Source organism: Gopherus flavomarginatus, chromosome 4 (assembly GCF_025201925.1).
Source record: "Gopherus flavomarginatus isolate rGopFla2 chromosome 4, rGopFla2.mat.asm, whole genome shotgun sequence".
NCBI classification, from domain to species: domain Eukaryota; kingdom Metazoa; phylum Chordata; order Testudines; family Testudinidae; genus Gopherus; species Gopherus flavomarginatus.
Genome location: NC_066620.1, coordinates 132,364,733 through 132,384,750, shown reverse-complemented (window position 1 = coordinate 132,384,750; position 20,018 = coordinate 132,364,733). Strand labels below are relative to the sequence as shown.

The following is a 20,018-nucleotide window of genomic DNA, read 5'->3' as shown; positions in this document are numbered from 1 at the left end:
CAAATACAAATCTAAGGTATTTACATATAAAAAAAGATATTTTAAATCCTGTTAGATACTAAATATGGTTTTCTTAATGCTGCACTACTACTCCCATTGTGCCTCCGTGGTATTTAACAGATGCTCACTACTTAACTGAAGACTTCCTTACTTTTGTGCATTTGCCGAATAGATGAAGTTTGCTTTACTTGAACTTGGTGGTGACTGATCTTAGCTTTCTTGCAGCCAGTCATCTTCCACTTTGCACTTTATTAATAGTCATGTTCAAGGTCCTCTTCATCTAGATTTTCTCAATGTAGGAAAACAGCTAATAAAAGAGTAAAAAATAACCTGGATAGGGCAATTCCAGAGAAGAGGTTTTGGAACACAGAATTGTCAGTATCATCTTCTTTTTTTTTTTTTTTTTTTTTTTTTTTTTTTTTTTTTTTTTTTTTTTAAATACCTCGCATATCAAAGCTATGGGGCCATTCCAGCTACAGGCAAACTAGGCAACTTCCTGGGGCAGCTGGACCAAAACTGAGTTACACTGTGACCCCGTGCACCAGGTCACAAGGCCACTGACTCAAATTTGGCCCAGACGTCTCTCTATCATGATGGAGGGGTAGTTGGGCAAAACCCACAATGCGTGGTGCTGTGACTAGGTACTTGCCCCCACTTCAGCCAAAACCCTGGATCCATTATTTCAGTAGAGAAGCTCTGTTCTAGAGTAGTTTTCAAACTGTGAGTCGTGGAATATAAGGTATTCGATTGTGGCGGCTCTGGTCAGCATCTCAGACCAGGCCATTAAAAGTCCCGTTGGTGGTGCTGCCCTACTAAGGCAGGCTAGTCCCTACCTGTTCTGACACCATGCTGTGGCCAGCAGCAGGTCTGTCTCCTAGGTTTCGCATGCTGCCCCGTCCCAAGCACCGGCTCCACACTGGCCAGTGGGAGCTGGCAGGTGGAGGGGGTGTGCCTGTGGACTAGAGCCATGTGGAGCCACATACGTGCCTCCGTCTAGGAGCTGGACCTGCTGCTGGCTGCTTCCGAGGCGCAGCACAGTCCGTGGTGCCAGGATAGGCAAGAAGCCTGCCTTAGCATCCCCGCTGACCGGGAGCCGCTACATGTAAGCCCACAACCACCACCCCAGTCCCTTACCTCAACACTGAGCCGCCCAAACCCAGAGCCCCCACCTGCACCCCAGAGCCCTCATCCCTGGCCCAACCTCAGAATCTGCACCCCCTAGCCCAGAGCCCTGAGCGCCCTCAAACCCAGAGCCCCCTCCCAAACCCCAATCCAGAGCTCCCTCCCACACATCAAGCCCCAGCCCAGAGCCCCCTCCCACATCCTGAGCCCCTCATTCCCAGACCCACCCCGCAGCCCTGACCTCAACCCTCTGCCCCAGCCCTGAGCCCCTTTCACACCCCAAAACCCTCATCTCCAGCTCCATTGGGTTGCAGTCATCAACAATTTTCTTCAACTGGGTCACTAGAAAAAAAGTTTGAAAACTGCTGTTCTAGAGGGTAGGAAGGGGGGGTGGCACACTGAAGTTTTGCCCACGGCAACAGATTGGCTAGAGCAGCCTCCCCCAGATCTTTAGAAGTAGATGAGGATCACCATTTCTGTACTTGGACGCCATTAACTTAAGTGTTCTGCATGAATTCCGTTTTTAGCTCTTCACTTAAAATTGACTTTGTTACGATGATATTGTGGGCCTTCCAGGTTTGTATCTCCAAGGTGTGTGTACTGTCCTTACTTAGTTTACAAGGGAAAAAATATTTTTTTCTAATTGATAGCCTGCAAATTCAGCTTGGTCTTTGAAAGTCAAAATGGATTCTTTTATTCTCATGCATATTAATTGACAATACATACTGGAGGCCAAATTCTGCCCTCCTAAAATACATACAGTATCAAGGCTGGACACCCATTAAAGAGTGTGTATAGTGCATCTTTGTTCAGAAGGCTTCATAATCTCCTGGCACTTAGTTTGCAAGGCCATGTCTATGATTGTTTTCCTTAAAATTATCTTGTGGAGGCAACAATGGAAATAGCAATATATAAAAAAGATGCACATGGCTGACAGAATTTTAACCACTCTTGTCATCTAAATGCCCAGAGCAGGTCTAAATGACACTGTGGGTTAAAAAAACAGCAGCCACTGACATCTTGTTTATGCTACTGGTGCTTCCACTGTTGCCACCACCAATGGATCGGTCCTGGTCAGTTCTATTCTGTATAGGTTTTTATCCCTCACTTCTCACGGTAGTATCCGAATACCTTCCAGTAATGCATTAAGCAACATGACTAACACCTATCATGTGGTGGTTCTCTCCCCAGAGGAGAGGTTTGTGCAGTGGCGGGTTTTGTGATGATAGAAAACATTACTCAAAGATGTGGCTGTGCAGGTACTTAGCATCAGTGAGGAATACAGGAGTGCTCCTTAACTATGAACTCAATTGACCAAATGTGGAGGTGTACCTTCAACCAAAGGAAAATCTACTCTGGCTGCAAACTCTTCAAAATGTTTTTTTCTGACTGTCACCATAGTTTCTGCCTCGCTTAAGTTCAGCTTCAACCAGCTGATCTTGTCCAAGTGTTGGATCTTGCTGGTGGTGGCGGTGAAGGAATAGGATAGGTAGAGCTGTGTGTCCTCTGCATATCGCTGACACTTGAGTTCATGTTGTCTGACCAGTTCGTCTAGTGGTTCTATATAGATGCTGAAAAGGACTGGTGAGAGAATAGTTCCTTGTGGAACTCTACAACTGATGGATCTAGTAATGGAGGTGATAATGAGTCGTCAGATTCCTGATGACGCATGGTGGGGTGCTGATATCTTTTAGGAAGCTTTGGAATTTGGTGGCATCCATGAGTATTCATGGTTGAATCAGGATCATTGGTCTGTCTTGCTGCCTGGCAGTTGTAGGTTTCTGACTGCTATCTTAATAAGGTGATGGGTCTGTCCAAGACAATGGCTGGGTTGTGATGTCCTCAGTATTGATATCTAGGCTAAAGATCAGGTCCAGCGTGTGACCAGCTGCCTGGGTTGAACCAGGTAGCAATAGTGGGAAAGTGGGGGGAGGGAAGAGATCTAATATAAACAAGATCCAAGTCATCTCTAGAATAATTCCCAATCTCTGATCTTTTCAGGGAGTTGAAAGCCTATGTTTTTATTTTCTCCTGATCTAAACTAAGTAAAGCATCTCTAGGTACAAAGATGGATAATTGATGATAGCTTATTACTGCGAGCCTTTATAAAACTATGCTTGTGAAACTTTTGAACTGATTTAATTTGAATGGCTTGTCTGTTTACAGGGCAATGTGTTTCCAGGTTCACAAACAGGAAGGTTCCATACTGTGTCAAATTCAATCCTGATGAAGATAAACAAAGTCTTTTTGTGGCAGGAATGTCAGATAAAAAAATTGTACAGGTAAGACTCAGAACTTAATTAAATGTTTCCTGATCTCATAGGTTTATAAAGTAAAGGTTTTGTACCTGAAGTTTAAATTTAGCTGCTGTGTAACAGCAATGCCTTAAACATTTTCATTCCTTTCTTAACAGTATTTTTGAATGAACACTGCCTCAAAGGCTGTTGCTAGAGTGCTTGCTCTCCGACCTGAAAGTCTGACTAAATATCAGAAGCTTTATAGTTTCAAGTTCAGGAATGTATTAGAACTTAAGTGGCTCTGACGCTGACTGTTTCATTTGCAGTGGGACATTCGAAGTGGGGAGATTGTGCAGGAGTACGATAGGCATTTGGGAGCTGTCAACACCATCGTGTTTGTGGATGAGAATAGACGGTTTGTGAGTACATCTGATGACAAGAGTTTAAGAGTCTGGGAATGGTAAGTTTCAGACCTCACAAAGTTTGATTTCATATTAGTATAGAGCAAACTGGAAAATAGTTAACAATTGTTAAGTCAGATCAATGCAATTACTTTGAAGTTTTTGTGCAGTAACTTCTTGCTAACCAAACAAAAAGTTAAATTAATTTAACTTCCATAAATCCATTTATATTATTCTCTACAGTAATTGAAATATTTAAAAAGAAGCAGTGCCAGAAAAAAATCAGTGATGTTCCTGCTGCTAGTTTCTAGTCTATTTGACTGTGCTGTTGATCAATCGTAAATACTTCTCACCAGACCTATATTTTGCAGTCCACAGAATAGTCTGTGAGCCAGTTCTTAACATATTTGTTCAGTCAAATGAAACATCCCTTCTAGAAACTAGATGTAAGACAATTAATTGTATTTTTAAAATCTCTTTGAAGTAAAGATTTTTAAAATGTCTAACACAACTCTTTTTACTGGCTTACAACCCTCCTATGTTGCAGTACTTATTATCTGAGGCTGCTTTTTAAAACCTGTAAAATGTCATTAACTCTATCCAAAAGCAAAGCAGAGAATGTCATAGTTTACAGAGGACTTCATTGGTATGAATGCACAAGAGCATTCAAGTTACATGTATTCAATATACTGTACTAGCCCCAAATTAAATAAAGTATCTTGTTTGGTTTAGATAAAAATCAGTCTAACATAGCACCTGCAGTAATACAAAAGTTGTTGCTAGAAATTTTTTCTAGGATAGCCAGACATACGGTATGTGTTTTTAAATCAGTGAAATGATTTGCTTCCTACTCCTGTATAACACACGCTAGATGAATACCAGTCAAATTATTTTAACTTTACTTATAAAGTGAAAGTCGTGCCATGGACTGTTACATGGGAACAATGGCATAGCCATATCCACTTGTGGCAGACAACATTCCATTAATGGTTTCTATCATCTGCTCTCCCAGTGGAGGTGTATCAGTACTTAAGTTAAGCGTATAAAGAATTGCCTGTGTCATGCTACTTTAGAGTACTGTAGAGATAACTAATAAATCAAATAGTTTAACAGTTTCATTCTAGCTTTTCAGTCTTTTTGGAGTTGCACTGAGAAGCACGGTAAAAACACTGAAAAAAATTATAATGGCAGTATTGTGTATGAAATTCCATCCAAGAAAAGGCTCATTTAGAAATATTATTTGAACGTCTCTTCAGTTCTAATGTGAGTTGGGAGTGAGGTGTTCTGTTCAGTTACTGAAACGTACAAAAAGCATGTGGTGATTAAAGAAAATGATTCATTCTGGCCTTTTCATTGAATCCAGCTGGCTATCTGTAGGATCTACAGTAGTTCTACATTGCCCTTCACGTATGGAGGAATCTAGGTCACAGCAGTGCTCAGATGATGTCCATAATGTACCACGCAGTTACTGCCTGTTTTTAAAAAAACAAAAAAAAACAAAAAAAAAATGAAGGGTATATTGAGATTCATTTTAAGCTTGTGCTGCCTCTACTGTTACATGATCATCTCTGTTCAGTACTCTGGATTTCGCTCCCTGGCTAGCAGTTTGGGAGCTATGTGGAGGCAGTGTGCTTGGCCACACAGGTGAGAGGAAGTGCCTAGATCATTCTCTGGCTGACTCAGTGGGTGTTTTGACTGGTTCTGGGAAGAGCTATGTCTGAAATTCCTCATCTGGAAGGACTGTCGGTCTGACAAAGTGCTGGAGAGTTTCAGTGAACCCCTTAAGAACTAGGAAAAGTCCCTGGGTGCGATGACTACTAACAGGGATTTCTTTTGTTTGGTTTGTGGAGCCATGTCTGTCTGTCTTACACAGAACTGCTGCCTCTTGGGCAGTAGCGTAGCTAGCGGGGTTCAGTGGAAGCAGCCACTTCCCCTCAGCATGTTTTCAAAAAGCTGCGCCTGCCGGGCCGGCGCTGGTGGCAGCACGGCCAGAGAAGCCGTGGGGTGGCAGGCGCTGACGTGGCACCACCCAGCCAGCACTAACAGCAGCACGGCTGGAGGAGCCGTGCCGGGGGGGCAGCAGATGCGGCCGGAGGAGCGAGGGGGGCCGGCCGCTCTGCTCAGGGCTCGGTGGCCAAGCGCTCCCTGGCCTCCCTCCTCGCCCCTTGCTAATGTGGGGGGAGGCGAAAGAGCCCCTGTGCCTTTAAGGCCGCCTGACTGGCGAGCCCCACATGGAGCGCACCAAGCGCCGGGAGCAGGCCAGGGACAGGTGGCGGCGCAGGACGGAAAGTGAGCAGCGGGAGTCCGGTGCCTTGCACTGGGGGGTCCGGGCAAGGGGCTCCCCGGGGCTGGACCCGCAGGACAGGGTTGCAGGCCGTGCTGTCTGGACGCGAGGGGGCCCTGGCGCAGCACAGGAGCCTGGAGTCTGGGGCGGGGGGGGGGGGGGAAGGACCCCACGGGTGGGACCGGGCGGCACAGCCCTGCGGGGGATACCTGCAGAGCGCGCTGGGCAGGAGAGACTCTTCCAGGACTGCGGGGGGGACAGGGGGGGCATCCGCACCCCCAAGAAGCCCGCAGGAGTCCTGAGCCGGTCCGGGGTTAATCTGGGGGGAAAATGGGAGGCGCCAAGGGAGGTGTGGCCAGAGCAGGCGCCAAGGGAGGGCGCCTTTTTTATGTTTGCTTCCCCCTACACTTAAAACCTGCTCTTGGGACTGGATGCTCTTGTTTCTTGTGGTCCCTGATAAAATAAATAGCTATAGGGTGGAATGTCACCTTCCCTTTCCTCCTTCCCACCACAAACTATCTAGTTGCAGAACATCACAGCCTGATTGTCCCAAATGTAGATAGCTTCAGATTATATTAGAAGTCACAGGGATAGTGTTGTCTCATTCAGATATTATGAACTATAGAACAGGTCATATTCCATAATTCAAATTTTGCTTAGCAGACTGATTTGTAAAGCTAATGTAGAGCGCTTTTCCCACTCCACTCATTCATCGCTGTGGACTATGGTACAGAACATTTCCTGAAATATGCTTATCTGTCTGTAGACAAAGTTCACAGATTTCAGGCTCCAATTAATTACATTTGCATTAAAACTAAATGAACATGTTCAGCACTGCAGCTTTTGGAGCTTGAAGAATTTCATGTGTCAAGTTGTCACCAATGCTGCTGTGAATAAATCCCTCTTTTCTGTTTTATAACAGGCGTTTTATATGGTAGGGTTAATTGATTATTTCACTTCTTGATATGTTTAAATATACAAATATCTCTTTCTTTACTTTATGTTAATAAGCCTGAAGATTTTGATTTTAACAAGAACTTTAAACAACAGTCTTTAAAAGTAAATATGACCTGCAAATGCTCTTAAAAGCTACATTTATTTACACGTTTTTAATTGCTTTTGTAGAGTTCTTAATTGCGTAGAGGAATGTTTAGGATGTTTTGTAATCAAACCTCAGTTTGTAAGCATTTTCACTTGGCCAGTGCTGGGAGTGGTTTGACATGTCAGACTTTGCTGGGAACAGCTTCTTCCATGATAATTGAATCTGAATTTCATGGATGTTATGCTGTGTACAGATTCTGCTTTCATGTTTCTGGATTGCGGTGTCCTTCCTTTGTGGAACTGCAACAGTAAGAATATAGAACAATAAATGTTTTTCAGATAACAAACTATACACCTCTTCCTCGATATAGCGCCACCCGATATAACACAAATTCAGATATAAGGCGGTAAAGCAGCGCTCCGGGGGGGCGGGGCGGGGCTGCGCACTCCAGCGGATCAAAGCAAATTCGATATAACATGGTTTCACCTATAACGCAGTAAGATTTTTTGGCTCCCGAGGACAGCGTTATAGCTAGGTAGAGGTGTGTTTGCTCAGTGGAATCTTAACTGGGCTATTCTGAAGTTTGCTTTTCTGCTTATTGCATCCATATGGCAGTGATATTAAAGTTGAGGTGGTCATTGTATTCTAATCCCCTTGATTTTGGAAAATTCCGGATTTTATTCTCACTCAATATTTTCATGGTGTTGCTCAGGGAAACGGTGAAATGGTTTTGGCTGCTGTGCCATCAGTTAGTTGATGACACTCTGCTCAAAATTTTTGCACCTCCCAAGTCACTAGTGACCCATACCCAATAGTGGTATGTAATGGTGGTTTCATTCTCTGCTAGGATGACGAGGCTAATGCAATCCATAGGCTTCAGATGACCTCCCTGCAGCGGTCTGTCTTTCCATAGTTCCCAAGCTCCCATAAGGAAATTGAAGTCTCTTTTAAGAGCTTTTATATCTCTGGCAGTTCCAAACACTTTCCCTTTACTTTTCAAGAGACTCTAACTTTTAGTTCTTCTTCGAGTGATTGCTCATATCCATTCCAGTTAGGTGTGCGCGCGCCGCGTGCACGTTCGTCGGAGAAACTTTTACCCTAGCAACCCAGGCGGGTCGGCTGGGCGCCCCCTGGAGTGGTGCCGCTATGGCGCCCAATATATATCCCAGCCGACCTGGCCACCCTTCAGTTCCTTCTTACCGCCCGTGTCGGTCGTTGGAACTGTGGAGCGCGGCTTCGCTGACCTCCACACTCCCGAGCAGCTCATTTCGCTATCGTTGTATATAGTAGTTATAGTTTATTGTTGTACATATATATATATATATATATATATATATATATATATATATATATATATATATATATATATATATATATATATATATATATATAGTTATTAGTTAGTCAGTTATCTAGTGTTATTAGTGTAGTTATTAGTTGTAGTTTGAGGGGATCGGGGACCCCCCCCTTCCCCGCACCGGGAGCCGGAGCTCATGCCTGGCTCATCGGGCTTCAAGCAGTGCTCGGCTTGTCACAAGCCCATGCCAGTTGGAGACCCCCATGACTCCTGCTTGAAGTGCCTCGGGGCCGAACGCTGCCACCAAGAAGCCGGCTCCGAAACCGACTCCGAGCCACTCCCTCTCCCTGAGGCCGAAGGCGGCGAAGGCGCAGATCATCCCACCACCAGCAGCCTCGCAGTCAGAGCCTGCGCCAAAGACGGATCGCCCAGCACCGATACCTGCCGCAGCACCGTCTAAGCCGGTACCGTTGACTCCGACCCCACGAGGGCCGTCGAGTCCGGCACCTGGCGGCTCCCTGGTGCACACCGTGGTAGAGCCTGCTTCGCCTTCTACCCCTGAGACATTTGCCGCAGCGAGGGATCTGATCGCGATCACCGAGGCACCGTTGCCCTTACCCCCGGCACCGCCGGTGCGGGTACTACACTCCATGGGCAAACCGACCCTGACCAGACCAGCTTCGGTCAGCGTAGCAGACCGGCACCGCTCCAGATCGCGGTCCCGCGGACGCTCTGCATCGAGGCGTCGCTCATGCTCTCGACGTCGATCTCGGTCCCGGCACCGGTCAGACTCCCGGCACCTTTCACCTCGGCACCAGTCAGACTCCCGGCACTGGTCACCTCGGTACCGCTCACGCTCCCGGCACCAGTCAGGCTCCCGGCACCGGTCAACGTCCCGAGCGTCAACCCGGTACTCCCAGTACCGCTCCAGCTCACGGCACCACGGTGGGCGCCGCGCCTCCAGGAGCAGATCGAGACAGAGGCACTTGGGATCCCGGTCGACCTCCCGGCACCGAGCCGGTCGCAGGTCCCGGTCTCACTCTCAACACCATCACCAATACCGACACCGGTCACCACTACCCAGAGGTTTAAGGTCTGTTGGTACCTCGGCACCGACTTTTGCCGCTCCATCTTGGCCATCTAGAGGCACGTTGGCATCCTCCCAGGTGGGTAGCTACTACGAACGGGACCAGGATCCCGAAGTACCGCTGGGAGTGTTCCAGGACCCCCACCCGCAGGACGCGGGTGCCCAACAGTGGGGTTTTTGGACACCCTGGGCATATCATCGGACCCAGGGTGCCCCCGTGCCCCAGACACGTTCTACCACCTCAGAACATCGGGTGCCAGAGGCCACTGTTTCCCGCCCCCCCCGTGGTTGAGTCGGATAAACAGCCGCCACCAGACTCCCTGGGTCAACTCGAGCAGGAACCAGTCCAGGAGCAGGAGACCGCACAGGATGCCCTCATCCCCGGAGTATCCTCCTCCTCCTCCTCGCCAGATGAGGCAGTGGCTGGGTCTTCAGCGGCAGGACCCCCACCGATAGACCTCAGGGCCCACCAGGACCTCCTCCGTAGAGTGGCCCTTAATATCAACCTACCTGTGGAGGAGGTCCCAGAGGTTGAGGACCCGGTAGTGAGCATCCTCTCGGCCGATGCACCTACCCGGGTAGCCCTCCCATTCATAAAGACTATCCAGTCTACCGCCGATAACCTGTGGCTGTCACCAGCCTCCATCCCGCCGACAGCTAAGGGAGTGGAAAGGAAGTACATGGTACCCTCTCGGGGGTACGAGTACCTATATGTCCACCCTCCTCCTTCCTCCCTAGTTGTCCAGTCTGTCAATGACAGGGAACGGCACGGCCAATAGGCTCCGGCCCCTAAGGCCAAGGAAGCTAGGCGAATGGACCTCATGGGGCGCAAGGTGTATTCGGCTAGGGCCTTGCAACTCCGTGTGGCCAACCAGCAGGCCCTACTGGGCCGTTATAACTATAATATATGGGAGGAGGTGGGTAAGTTCTCTGAACTTCTACCCCAGGACTCACGCCCGGAATTTAATGCGTTCCTGGAGGAGGGTAAGAAGGCGGCCAGGACCTCCCTCCAGGCCTCCCTCGACGCGGCTGACTCAGCAGCCAGAACCCTGGCCTCGGGAATAACCATGAGGCGCATTTCATGGCTTCAGGCCTCCACACTACCTCCGGAACTCCAATATACAGTCTAGGACTTACCCTTTGACGGGAAAGGGTTGTTCTCAGACAAGACGGACTCCAAATTACAAAACCTGAAGGACAATCGAGTCATCATACGCTCGCTGGGGATGCATACACCTTCCACCCAGCATAGACCCTTCAGGCCCCAAGCATGACACCCATACTTCCCACCCCGTCAGAGGCAGGACCTCAGTAGACGGCGTGGCCGGGGGGGCCGCAGACGCCAATCCGGCTCCCAGGGAGGCCAAAGCCAAGGGCCCTCCAAGGCATCACCGGGCTCCAAGTCCGGCTTTTGAAGGTGCACCCGGGGACGGCGTACCAGACGCAAGACAGGATCCTTCCCCTACCTTCTCCAACCGCCTCTCCCACTTCCTCCCGGCGTGGTCCCGGTTAACTTCAGACCGTTGGGTGCTATGCACAGTGAAGCACGGATACCACCTGCAATTTGCTTCCTCACCCCCTTCCCGCCCCCCTTCCCAGTCCCTCTTCAGGGACCTCTCTCACGAGCAAGCCCTTCTGCAGGAGGTTCGTTCTCTCCTCGCGGCGGGAGCTATAGAGGAGGTACCTCTAGGCGAGAGAGGCAAGGGGTTCTACTCCCGATATTTTCTGATCCCCAAGTCCAAGGGAGGTCTCAGACCCATCCTAGACCTGCGGGGCCTCAACAAATGGATGCTCAAGTTGAAGTTCCGCATGATCTCCCTGGGAACCATTATCCCATCCCTGGATCCTGGAGACTGGTATGCCACCCTCGACATGAAGGACGCGTACTTCCATATCGCCATCTTTCCACCGCACAGGAAGTACCTTCGCTTCATGGTCAGACATCAGCACTTCCAGTTCGCACTCCTACCCTTCGGCCTCTCCACGGCCCCGAGGGTGTTTACCAAGTGCGTGGCCGTTGTGGCCACCCACCTCCGTCGGCGGAAAATCCACGTCTTTCCGTACCTCGACGACTGGCTCTTAAAGGGGTCCTCCCAGTCGCAGGTGCGGCGACATGTCGAGGCCGTTATGGACCTCTTCTCCCAGCTAGGCCTGCTTCTCAATGCCGGGAAATCCACCCTGGTCCCCACACAGAGGTTGGACTTCATAGGCGCGACCCTGGACTCTACTCAAGCCAGGGCTTACTTACCTCAGCCCCGCTTCCAGACGATCGTCGTGATCATACGGAGCTTGCAGGCCTCCTCAATCACATCGGCTCGCACCTGCCTCACACTACTAGGGCATATGGCCGCATGCACTTACGTGACGAAGTATGCCAGGCTCCGAATGAGGCCCTTCCAAACGTGGCTTCATTCCGTATTCCGCCCAGGCAGGGACCACCTAGATGTATTGGTGACGGTCCCCCCCGACCCTCTCCACTCCCTCGACTGGTGGCTGACACCATCCCTAGTATGCGCGGGGATGCCGTTCCATCCACAGCAACCATCGATGACTGTAACAACCGATGCATCATTCCTGGGGTGGGGGGCCCACCTAGGGCACCTGTGTACCAGGGCCTCTGGTCGTCCCAAGAGCTGTCACTCCACATAAATGTCCGGGAGTTGAGGGCAGTCCGCCTCGCCTGCCAGGCGTTTCAACGACGCCTACACGGCCGTTGTGTTTCCGTACTCACGGACAACACAACGGCCATGTACTATATCAACAAACGGGGGAACCCGTTCATCTCCCCTATGTCAGGAAGCCATTCGACTCTGGGACTTCTGCATAGCCCAGTCGATAGATCTGGTGGCATCCTTCCTCCCAGGGGTCAAGAACACACTGGCGGACAGACTCAGCCGATCCTTCCTATGCCACGAATGGTCGATCAGACCAGATGTCATCCATTCCATCTTCCAGAGGTGGGGATTTCCCCGCATAGACCTCTTCGCGACCAAGTCCAACAGGAAGTGCCAGGAGTTTTGCTCCTTTCAGGGTCTCTCTCCCGGGTTGATCACGGACGCATTCCTCCTGCCATGGACCCTCCACCTACTGTATGCCTTCCCTCCGTTCCCTCTGGTGCACAAGGTCCTGTTGAAACTACGCAGGGACAAAGCGCATCTAATCCTGATCGCACCTGCGTGGCCCAGACAGCACTGGTTCACTGCCTTGCTGGACCTATCTGTGGACCCTCCAATCCCCCTTCCTCTCCACCCAGAGCTGATTACACAGGATCACGGCAGGCTCTGTTACCCGGACCTACGAGCCCTGCACCTCACGGCGTGGCTCCTGCATGGCTGAACGCGGCGGAGCTCAGCTGCTCCGCACCGGTCCAGCATATCCTCCTTAACAGCAGGAAGCCTTCCATTTGCTCAACGTATAGAGCCAAGTGGAAGCGCTTCTCTTGCTGGTGCGCTACTCGGGGGGTGAACCCTACGCAGGCCCGGATTCCCACGGTCCTAAACTATCTCTGGTACCTTAAGCAGCAGGGCCTGGCGACATCCTCCTTAAAGGTACACTTATTGGCCATATCCGCCTTTCGACCAGGAGAGGGTGGCCGCTCCGTATTCTCCCACCCCTTAGTCGCCAGATTTGTTAAAGGCCTGGAGCGTCTCTACCCCCCCGTATGCCGCCCTGCTCCTACCTGGGACCTTAACTTGGTCCTGAACAGGCTCACGCTCCCGCCTTTTGAGCCACTGGCGACTTGCTCGCTCAAGTACCTGTCATGGAAGACGGCCTTCTTGGTGGCCATTACATCAGCCAGACGGGTCTCCGAGCTGAGAGTTCTCACAGTGGACCCACCCTACACCGTCTTCCATAAGGACAAAGTGCACCTGCGACCCTACCCGGCGTTCCTCCCTAAGGTTGTGTCTGCCTTCCATACCAACCAGGACATCTTCCTCCCGGTCTTCTTCCCGAAGCCACACTCTTCTCGGAGAGAGCAGCAGCTACACTCCTTAGATGTACGCAGAGCGCTCGCTTTCTACATTGAGCGAACAAAGCCATTCCAGAAGTCCCCTCAGCTGTTTGTGGCGGTCGCAGAACGGATGAGGGGTCAACCAGTCTCCTCTCAGAGGATTTCCTCCTGGGTGACTGCATGCATTCGCGCATGCTACGACCTAGCTCGTGTCCCCTCTAGCCACCTCACGGCACATTCCACGAGAGCTCAGGCGGCGTCGGCAGCCTTCCTGGCGCATGTGCCTATCCAGGAGATATGCCGTGCAGCGACCTGGTCATCAGTCCACACGTTCACTGCACACTATGCGCTAGTCAGACAATCAAGAGATGATGCGGCCTTTGGCGTAGCAGTTCTAAATACCGCCACATATCTCACTCCAACCCCACCGCCTAGGTAAGGCTTGGGAATCACCTAACTGGAATGGATATGAGCAATCACTCGAAGAAGAAAAGACGGTTACTCACCTTTGTAACTGTTGTTCTTCGAGATGTGTTGCTCATATCCATTCCAAACCCACCCTCCTTCCCCACTGTCGGAGTAGCCACTCCAGGGGGCGCCCAGCCGACCCGCCTGGGTTGGTAGGGTAAAAGTTTCTCCGAACGTGCACGCGGCGCGCGCACACCTAACTGGAATGGATATGAGCAACACATCTCGAAGAACAACAGTTACAAAGGTGAGTAACCGTCTTTTCCTGACAGGTTTGGTCAGCAGGAAAGAAATCACCATGTAGCACTCTAATTTTTCCCAGTGAAGGTTAGAAACTCTCACCACTTATAACTATCAGCTCATAAAACAATGTTTTGAGGAAAATGTACCAGGTCTCTCAGTTTAGAATTTCCCGTCAGAACAGCCATTGAGGTTAAATTGGATTTTAAGGTCAGCAAACCATGGCAGCATTTTTTGGTGACCTTTTAAGAAACTAATTTTGTCTTACTTCCTATTTCACAATTTGGCTTGAAAGAAGTGTGCAACTTAAATGTCTTTTATTCTGCCTAATAGTTTAGGGCAGCATATCCTGCAGCAGTCCTGACTACATCTGGTACATTTTAACAGAAAGCAGAGCTGCCTGGAATAAATTCCAGCAGCTGAGCCTGCATTAATTTGTGAAGAGAGAAGACAGCAAAACCCACATTGTATTTCAATTCCTTTTAACTAGAATCAAATGCAGGAAGTGTGTTTTCCATAATGTGGCTTTATTTTTTAACCTTTACAGGTTACATAAGAGTTCTTTCTAGCTGGACTGAAGATTCCTTTTTCGGAAGGGAACAGGTTCAGACATGCAAGCTATCAGATGCTGCCTGTCTATTCTAGGAATGGAGCAGTGTCTGATACTGACTTTCAAACATCGCTGCCCTTACCCCACAGCCTACCTCAAGTGTGACTGAAAACTAGTTTTGTTATTAGTGTAGACAGGGCTATTGGGGGAATCTATACTTTCTGCATTGCCTACATCTCTGGTTCTCAACCAGAGGTCCTGGGGAGCCATGAACAGGTTTCAGGGTGGCTACCAAGCAGGGCCAGCATTAGATTCCTGGGTCCCAGGATAGAAAGCTGAAGCCGAAGCCTGAGCAGTATAGCTTCATGGGAGCCCCTGTGGCATGAGGCTTCAAGCAACTGCCCTGATTCCTACCCCCTAACACCAGCCCTGGCTTTTATATGCAGAAAATCAGTTGTTGTGGCACAGGTGGGCCATGGAGTTTTTATAGCCCATTGTGGGGGACCTCAGAAAGAAAAAGGTTAAGAACCCCTGGCCTACATCCATCACCAAAGCCTATTCACAACTGGAGGTATTAAACAAAGCTTGTTTTCTTTTGTCAGTAGCACTACGGTAAGAGTTCAGTGGTGGGGGGTATTTTTAATATATTTGAACTCCGTTTTAGCAATTTTTCATCTGGACACCACCTCTAATTCTGTGTTTCACAATGGTTGATTAAATCAGTTGACTTCAGGTGGCCCTTTGAAATATTTCCATTTCTTCATCCATTCACATTTCTTCCTTTGCAGGGACATTCCTGTCGATTTCAAGTATATCGCAGAGCCAAGTATGCACTCGATGCCTGCAGTCACCTTGTCTCCAAACGGTAAGTTAACACTTTACTCAGGCCTTGTCTACACAGGAAAGTTTCACCGGTTATACCAGTATCAACCCTCCCATATGGATCATTGTATCATTTTGGAGGTTAGCTTAAATTCCTTTCCAGATGACATAAGCTAAACTGGAAAAAGATACTCTTATACCAGAGTAGGAGTAACCAAACGGGGTGAGTTATAGCAGTATAACTATATTTGTTTAAATTAACACGTAGGGTTATACCAAAAAATGTTCCCAAGTAGACAAAAGTCTTAGTTTACTTTCTCTGTAGTGAGAGGCGCAAGTTAGTTTCCCTTTTTATGAACTCTGTCGTTTTAAAATCTCTTTCTGCAAGTGGTAGAAGGAGCAAACAAAGCTAAAAGAGTAATAAAAAAGCCTATAAGGGAGCAGAAGAGGAGAATAGTGTCCCCAGGACATGTCTACACTTTTCCTGGGACCTTTGAAAGAGTCTTTCAAAGTCACTGTGTGGTCACTGCTCAGGGCAGAGGGAATATGTCCAGCAGAAAAGGATCGAGGAGCAGCTTCTCTCTTCAGCATGTCCTCTTGCCCACCTGGCAGCATCTGCACTGCCCTCTCTTGCATACCCACCACCAAAACAGGAAGAATGGTGGACACATGATTGGTTAAAAAAGCAGCCCTTCTTTTTGCCTTCCAGACACTTCTTCTCCTTTTGAACTGTGAAACTTAAAAATTGAGAGAGAGAGAGGCTGGTTTGAAAATTAGATATTTAGGATTTATTTACATGGTTAAAATCCTTCAACACATTTTAGACCCGCTTTACACTCAAGTAAAATTGCTCTTTAAATAAAAACAAACAAACAAACAGAAAACCACTAGTAACTCTATTGTTCCACAACTTAAAATCAGTGAGTAATGAGATGATCTGCATCTTGTGAACTTGTCTCCTGGTTTCAGTTATTTGATTGACCAGTTAGGATATCTGCTCACCTATCCTTTTCTTTGTCTAAGCCTCTTCTGTATTTTAAAATGTGACAGTCACCATGGGTAATCTCTGGATGGTGTAGTGTGATTATAACTGAGAAAGTTACTGAAGGCAATTGAGCATACATGGAGATACGCTTCCAAAGTATCTCCAGTATTAAATTCTGCCTTTATTAGTTGTAATAGGCAGAAGTCATCTCAATTAAAATTTCCCATGGGTATGACTGATAACTGTACTTGGCGTCACAAATAGCTTAGAAATAATTGCTTACAGAATTAGGTTTGTTTTTGTATGATGAAATTTGTGTCTGCCACACTAGAAATTTTTCTACACGTGACATGAGCCAAGTCTGTACCTTTCTTCTTTGAGTGAATGCGCCTAATACACCATTCTAGGGTCTAGCTCTGAGTTGTACAGTACACGGTAGAAGCCATGCATATTATTTAACTAAATGCTTTATTAACACAGAATATTGTTGAAACCAAAAGTGACAGTGAAAGTTCTAGGAATCTTTGTCAGATTTGTTTCTTCAACTGCAGTAGTCTGACATCTGCCTGAACTTTGTTGCATGTACAGGAAAATGGCTGGCTTGTCAATCAATGGATAATCAGATCTTGATTTTTGGAGCTCAGAACAGATTCAGATTAAACAAAAAGAAAATCTTCAAGGGTCACATGGTGGCAGGTTATGCTTGTCAAGTTGATTTTTCACCTGACATGAGGTAAGTTCTCTTCTGTCTTAAAGTTGTCATGAGATCCTGCTAAATTTGTTTTTGAAACCCTTTGTAATATACTGATGTGCTGCTGTCCATTTAACCCAACATTGCTGTGTGGCTACAGAGTTTTCTGCAGAAGTTAAAAGGGGGATTTGCCTTTTGCCATTTGTTAACTTCAATGGATTCAGTACTAACATTTAGCCCAGTAGTATAAGAAATGAACATTTAGTTGAAGTACTCACAGTGAATACTTAATCCTAAATTCTCCACTATACAAAGGCTATTTTGTGCTGCTATGACCTTAAACCAGCCAGAAGCCTTCCCTAGGTTGGTAGAATCTCTACTGTAAGAGGCAGCTAAACTGCCTCCCATACCAGCCACAACCCCACTCTGCCCCACCTCAAAGTGAAAGTGAGAGGAGGAAGCATATGGAGGAGGGCAGGCTGGGGCTATAAGGGGGCTTATCAGACCTGAGCTCCACTACACGTGATCCTCTGCTGGTGTAAGGGACTTGATAGCACCAACAAGAGTTGAGCAGGATGCTTCCTGTTCTAACTAGCACTGGAGCTAAGTAGCCATGAACCAGGGAGCAGCAACTGGCTTCCTACACACAGGTCTGCAGTAGAGTCACAAGAAGCCTTCCTCTACACACATACCTTGGGTTCAAACTTAAAGCAAAACTGGATCTAGATTGAAGCCTGGTTCTTCTACTTTGCCTAATGAAGTTGTACAGCTAACTCTCATCTGCAGCTTTACTAGCGATGTCACATTGGTGTCATTTTAAGACGGTTATGCCCATTTAACTTCCTATAGATAACAAAGCAAGTATATGCATGATTAGCATAATGCACTGCAAAAGTGTTCAAATTTTTAGGGGATTTTTTTAAAGAAAAATCTCTGCAAATTAGGGTTTTTTCCTGGAATTTTCTCTTATCCTCTCAGTAGGCTCTATTACTCAAGCAAAATAATGCATGGTATAATCACATTGCTTAGCACATTTACCTCACAGATGATGTGATGAATCACGGCATAGCAAGAGCCTGGGCTCTTTAGAACACATCATGCATGCTAATTCTTTGGAATTCCTACTGTCTGTTGAAACAGACTCTCTTGATTGGAAAGCTAAGTGGATTACTAAATTTTTTCCATTCCCCAGTACAAAATTATCCTTAATCTGTTTTTTGCATTAATTGAAAACATTTATTTTAATGTATGCTTTATAATAATCTTCCAAAAATGGAAAATAATAAAAGTAGTTCTGAGAGTTTTTAACTGAGCTTTTAATTTTTTAATACAGCTATGTGATATCAGGTGATGCAGATGGAAAACTTAACATCTGGGACTGGAAGACCACAAAACTCTACAGTAGGTTAAAAGCACATGACAAAGTTTGTATAGGCGCAGTCTGGCATCCACATGAAACATCCAAGGTCATCACCTGTGGCTGGGATGGTCTTATTAAATTGTGGGACTGAAGGGGGTACTGCAAAGAACTAAATTTTGATAAGACTTTTTGTGAACATCTGAGATTGCTAAACATGAACTTTGCTGAGGGTGGTTTGATTTGAACTTCCAGCTGTTTTCGGGTTCTTTGCTATTAAAGTACACTGTGCACTCTTGGAAATGGGAAATCTCCCAGGCAGAAGACTCAGCTGAAAGGCTACTCTTCTAAGTACGACTTCAGGGTCTGTGAGAAGCTGAGAACAGTCATGTGAAGTGGCCAGAAATAAATATTAATTTGATAAGTTATTTTCTGTTTGATCCACTTTTTCAGAATAAAACAATATTTTCTAGTTTGTGATTCTGGATGTCACACAGTATATGGTGTAGAAGTAGAAAACCAGCAGTTTTGTTGTGTTCTGTAACTGCACAGCTCAGAGATTAAAGAGACTTTTCTTCTACTGCAGTAGATCTTGAAGATGCACCCATTAATAGACTTTATGGCAGTATTCTGTGGCACCCAAGTTTCTTCGATTTACATAACCAGTAACTAAAATTTATTGATCCATAACAGAAACAGAGCTGATCAAAGGCTTTACATACATACCTAGTGAACAAACTGAGTATACCCTGCAGACTGTGTTCCCTAGACCCTCCATCTGCGTTCTTATATTGGTATCTTGACTTAAACATTTACATGATACTGGTCATGGAGGTTCCTCTACGTAACCATCTTTATTTGAAAGTTTTCTGTATAATAAAAAATATCCCCCCAAAACCCCGAGGTAAATTCCGTATACTGTTAATTATCATGCTTTTCGGGGCCATATTTCGAAGAAAACCACATTTCCTGCCCCTTAATCATATTCTTTGTGCAGGGTGCACTTTAGTATTCACTGTTCCTATATTATATGCACCATATTGTTTCCATGCTAAGCTACTGTATATACATGTCACAGTTTCTCTTTTTTTTTAAGAACTTATTTTTAATAAATCTTTTGTACAAAAGTCTGGTTTAGTTTAGTCCTTACTTCTAGCATATCTAAGTCGAATATATTCATTATCCTTTCAGTTTGGGGTTTGGCATTTCCTAACTCCCAGTGGTGCCAAGGTACATCCTTGCTTGGATGATACTAAAACAATATGTTGATTATTTTGCTAAGCAAATGGGGGCAGAAAAGTCTTTCTAAATTCTTATACCACACTGCGCACCCTATTATCTGACTATGAATGAATAATTGAAATAAGGGCAAGAACAACAAACTGGTCAGCCTTCAAGCCACATTGGATAACTATTGAATTAACATTATAAAATTATTGCAGATCAAACCATTGTTTGATCATCCAGTTTTATTAGGCATGTC

At 46.9% G+C, this 20,018-nt stretch overlaps 1 protein-coding gene across 3 annotated transcripts in view; it reads left to right on the top strand.

Moving 5' to 3' along the window:
* Nucleotides 1-19,662, top strand: part of CDC40 (cell division cycle 40) — a 56,775-nt gene extending 37,113 nt beyond the window's left edge. For all 3 annotated transcript variants that reach the window (XM_050951379.1, XM_050951378.1, XM_050951380.1), the window contains exons 11-15: nt 3,289-3,404; nt 3,686-3,819; nt 15,469-15,545; nt 17,076-17,220; nt 18,512-19,662. In XM_050951379.1, the coding sequence (XP_050807336.1) occupies nt 3,289-3,404; nt 3,686-3,819; nt 15,469-15,545; nt 17,076-17,220; nt 18,512-18,689 (650 nt within the window). In that variant the 3' untranslated portion in view covers nt 18,690-19,662. The remainder of the gene's footprint in view (nt 1-3,288; nt 3,405-3,685; nt 3,820-15,468; nt 15,546-17,075; nt 17,221-18,511) is intronic.
* The last annotated feature ends 356 nt before the right edge of the window (nt 19,663-20,018 follow it).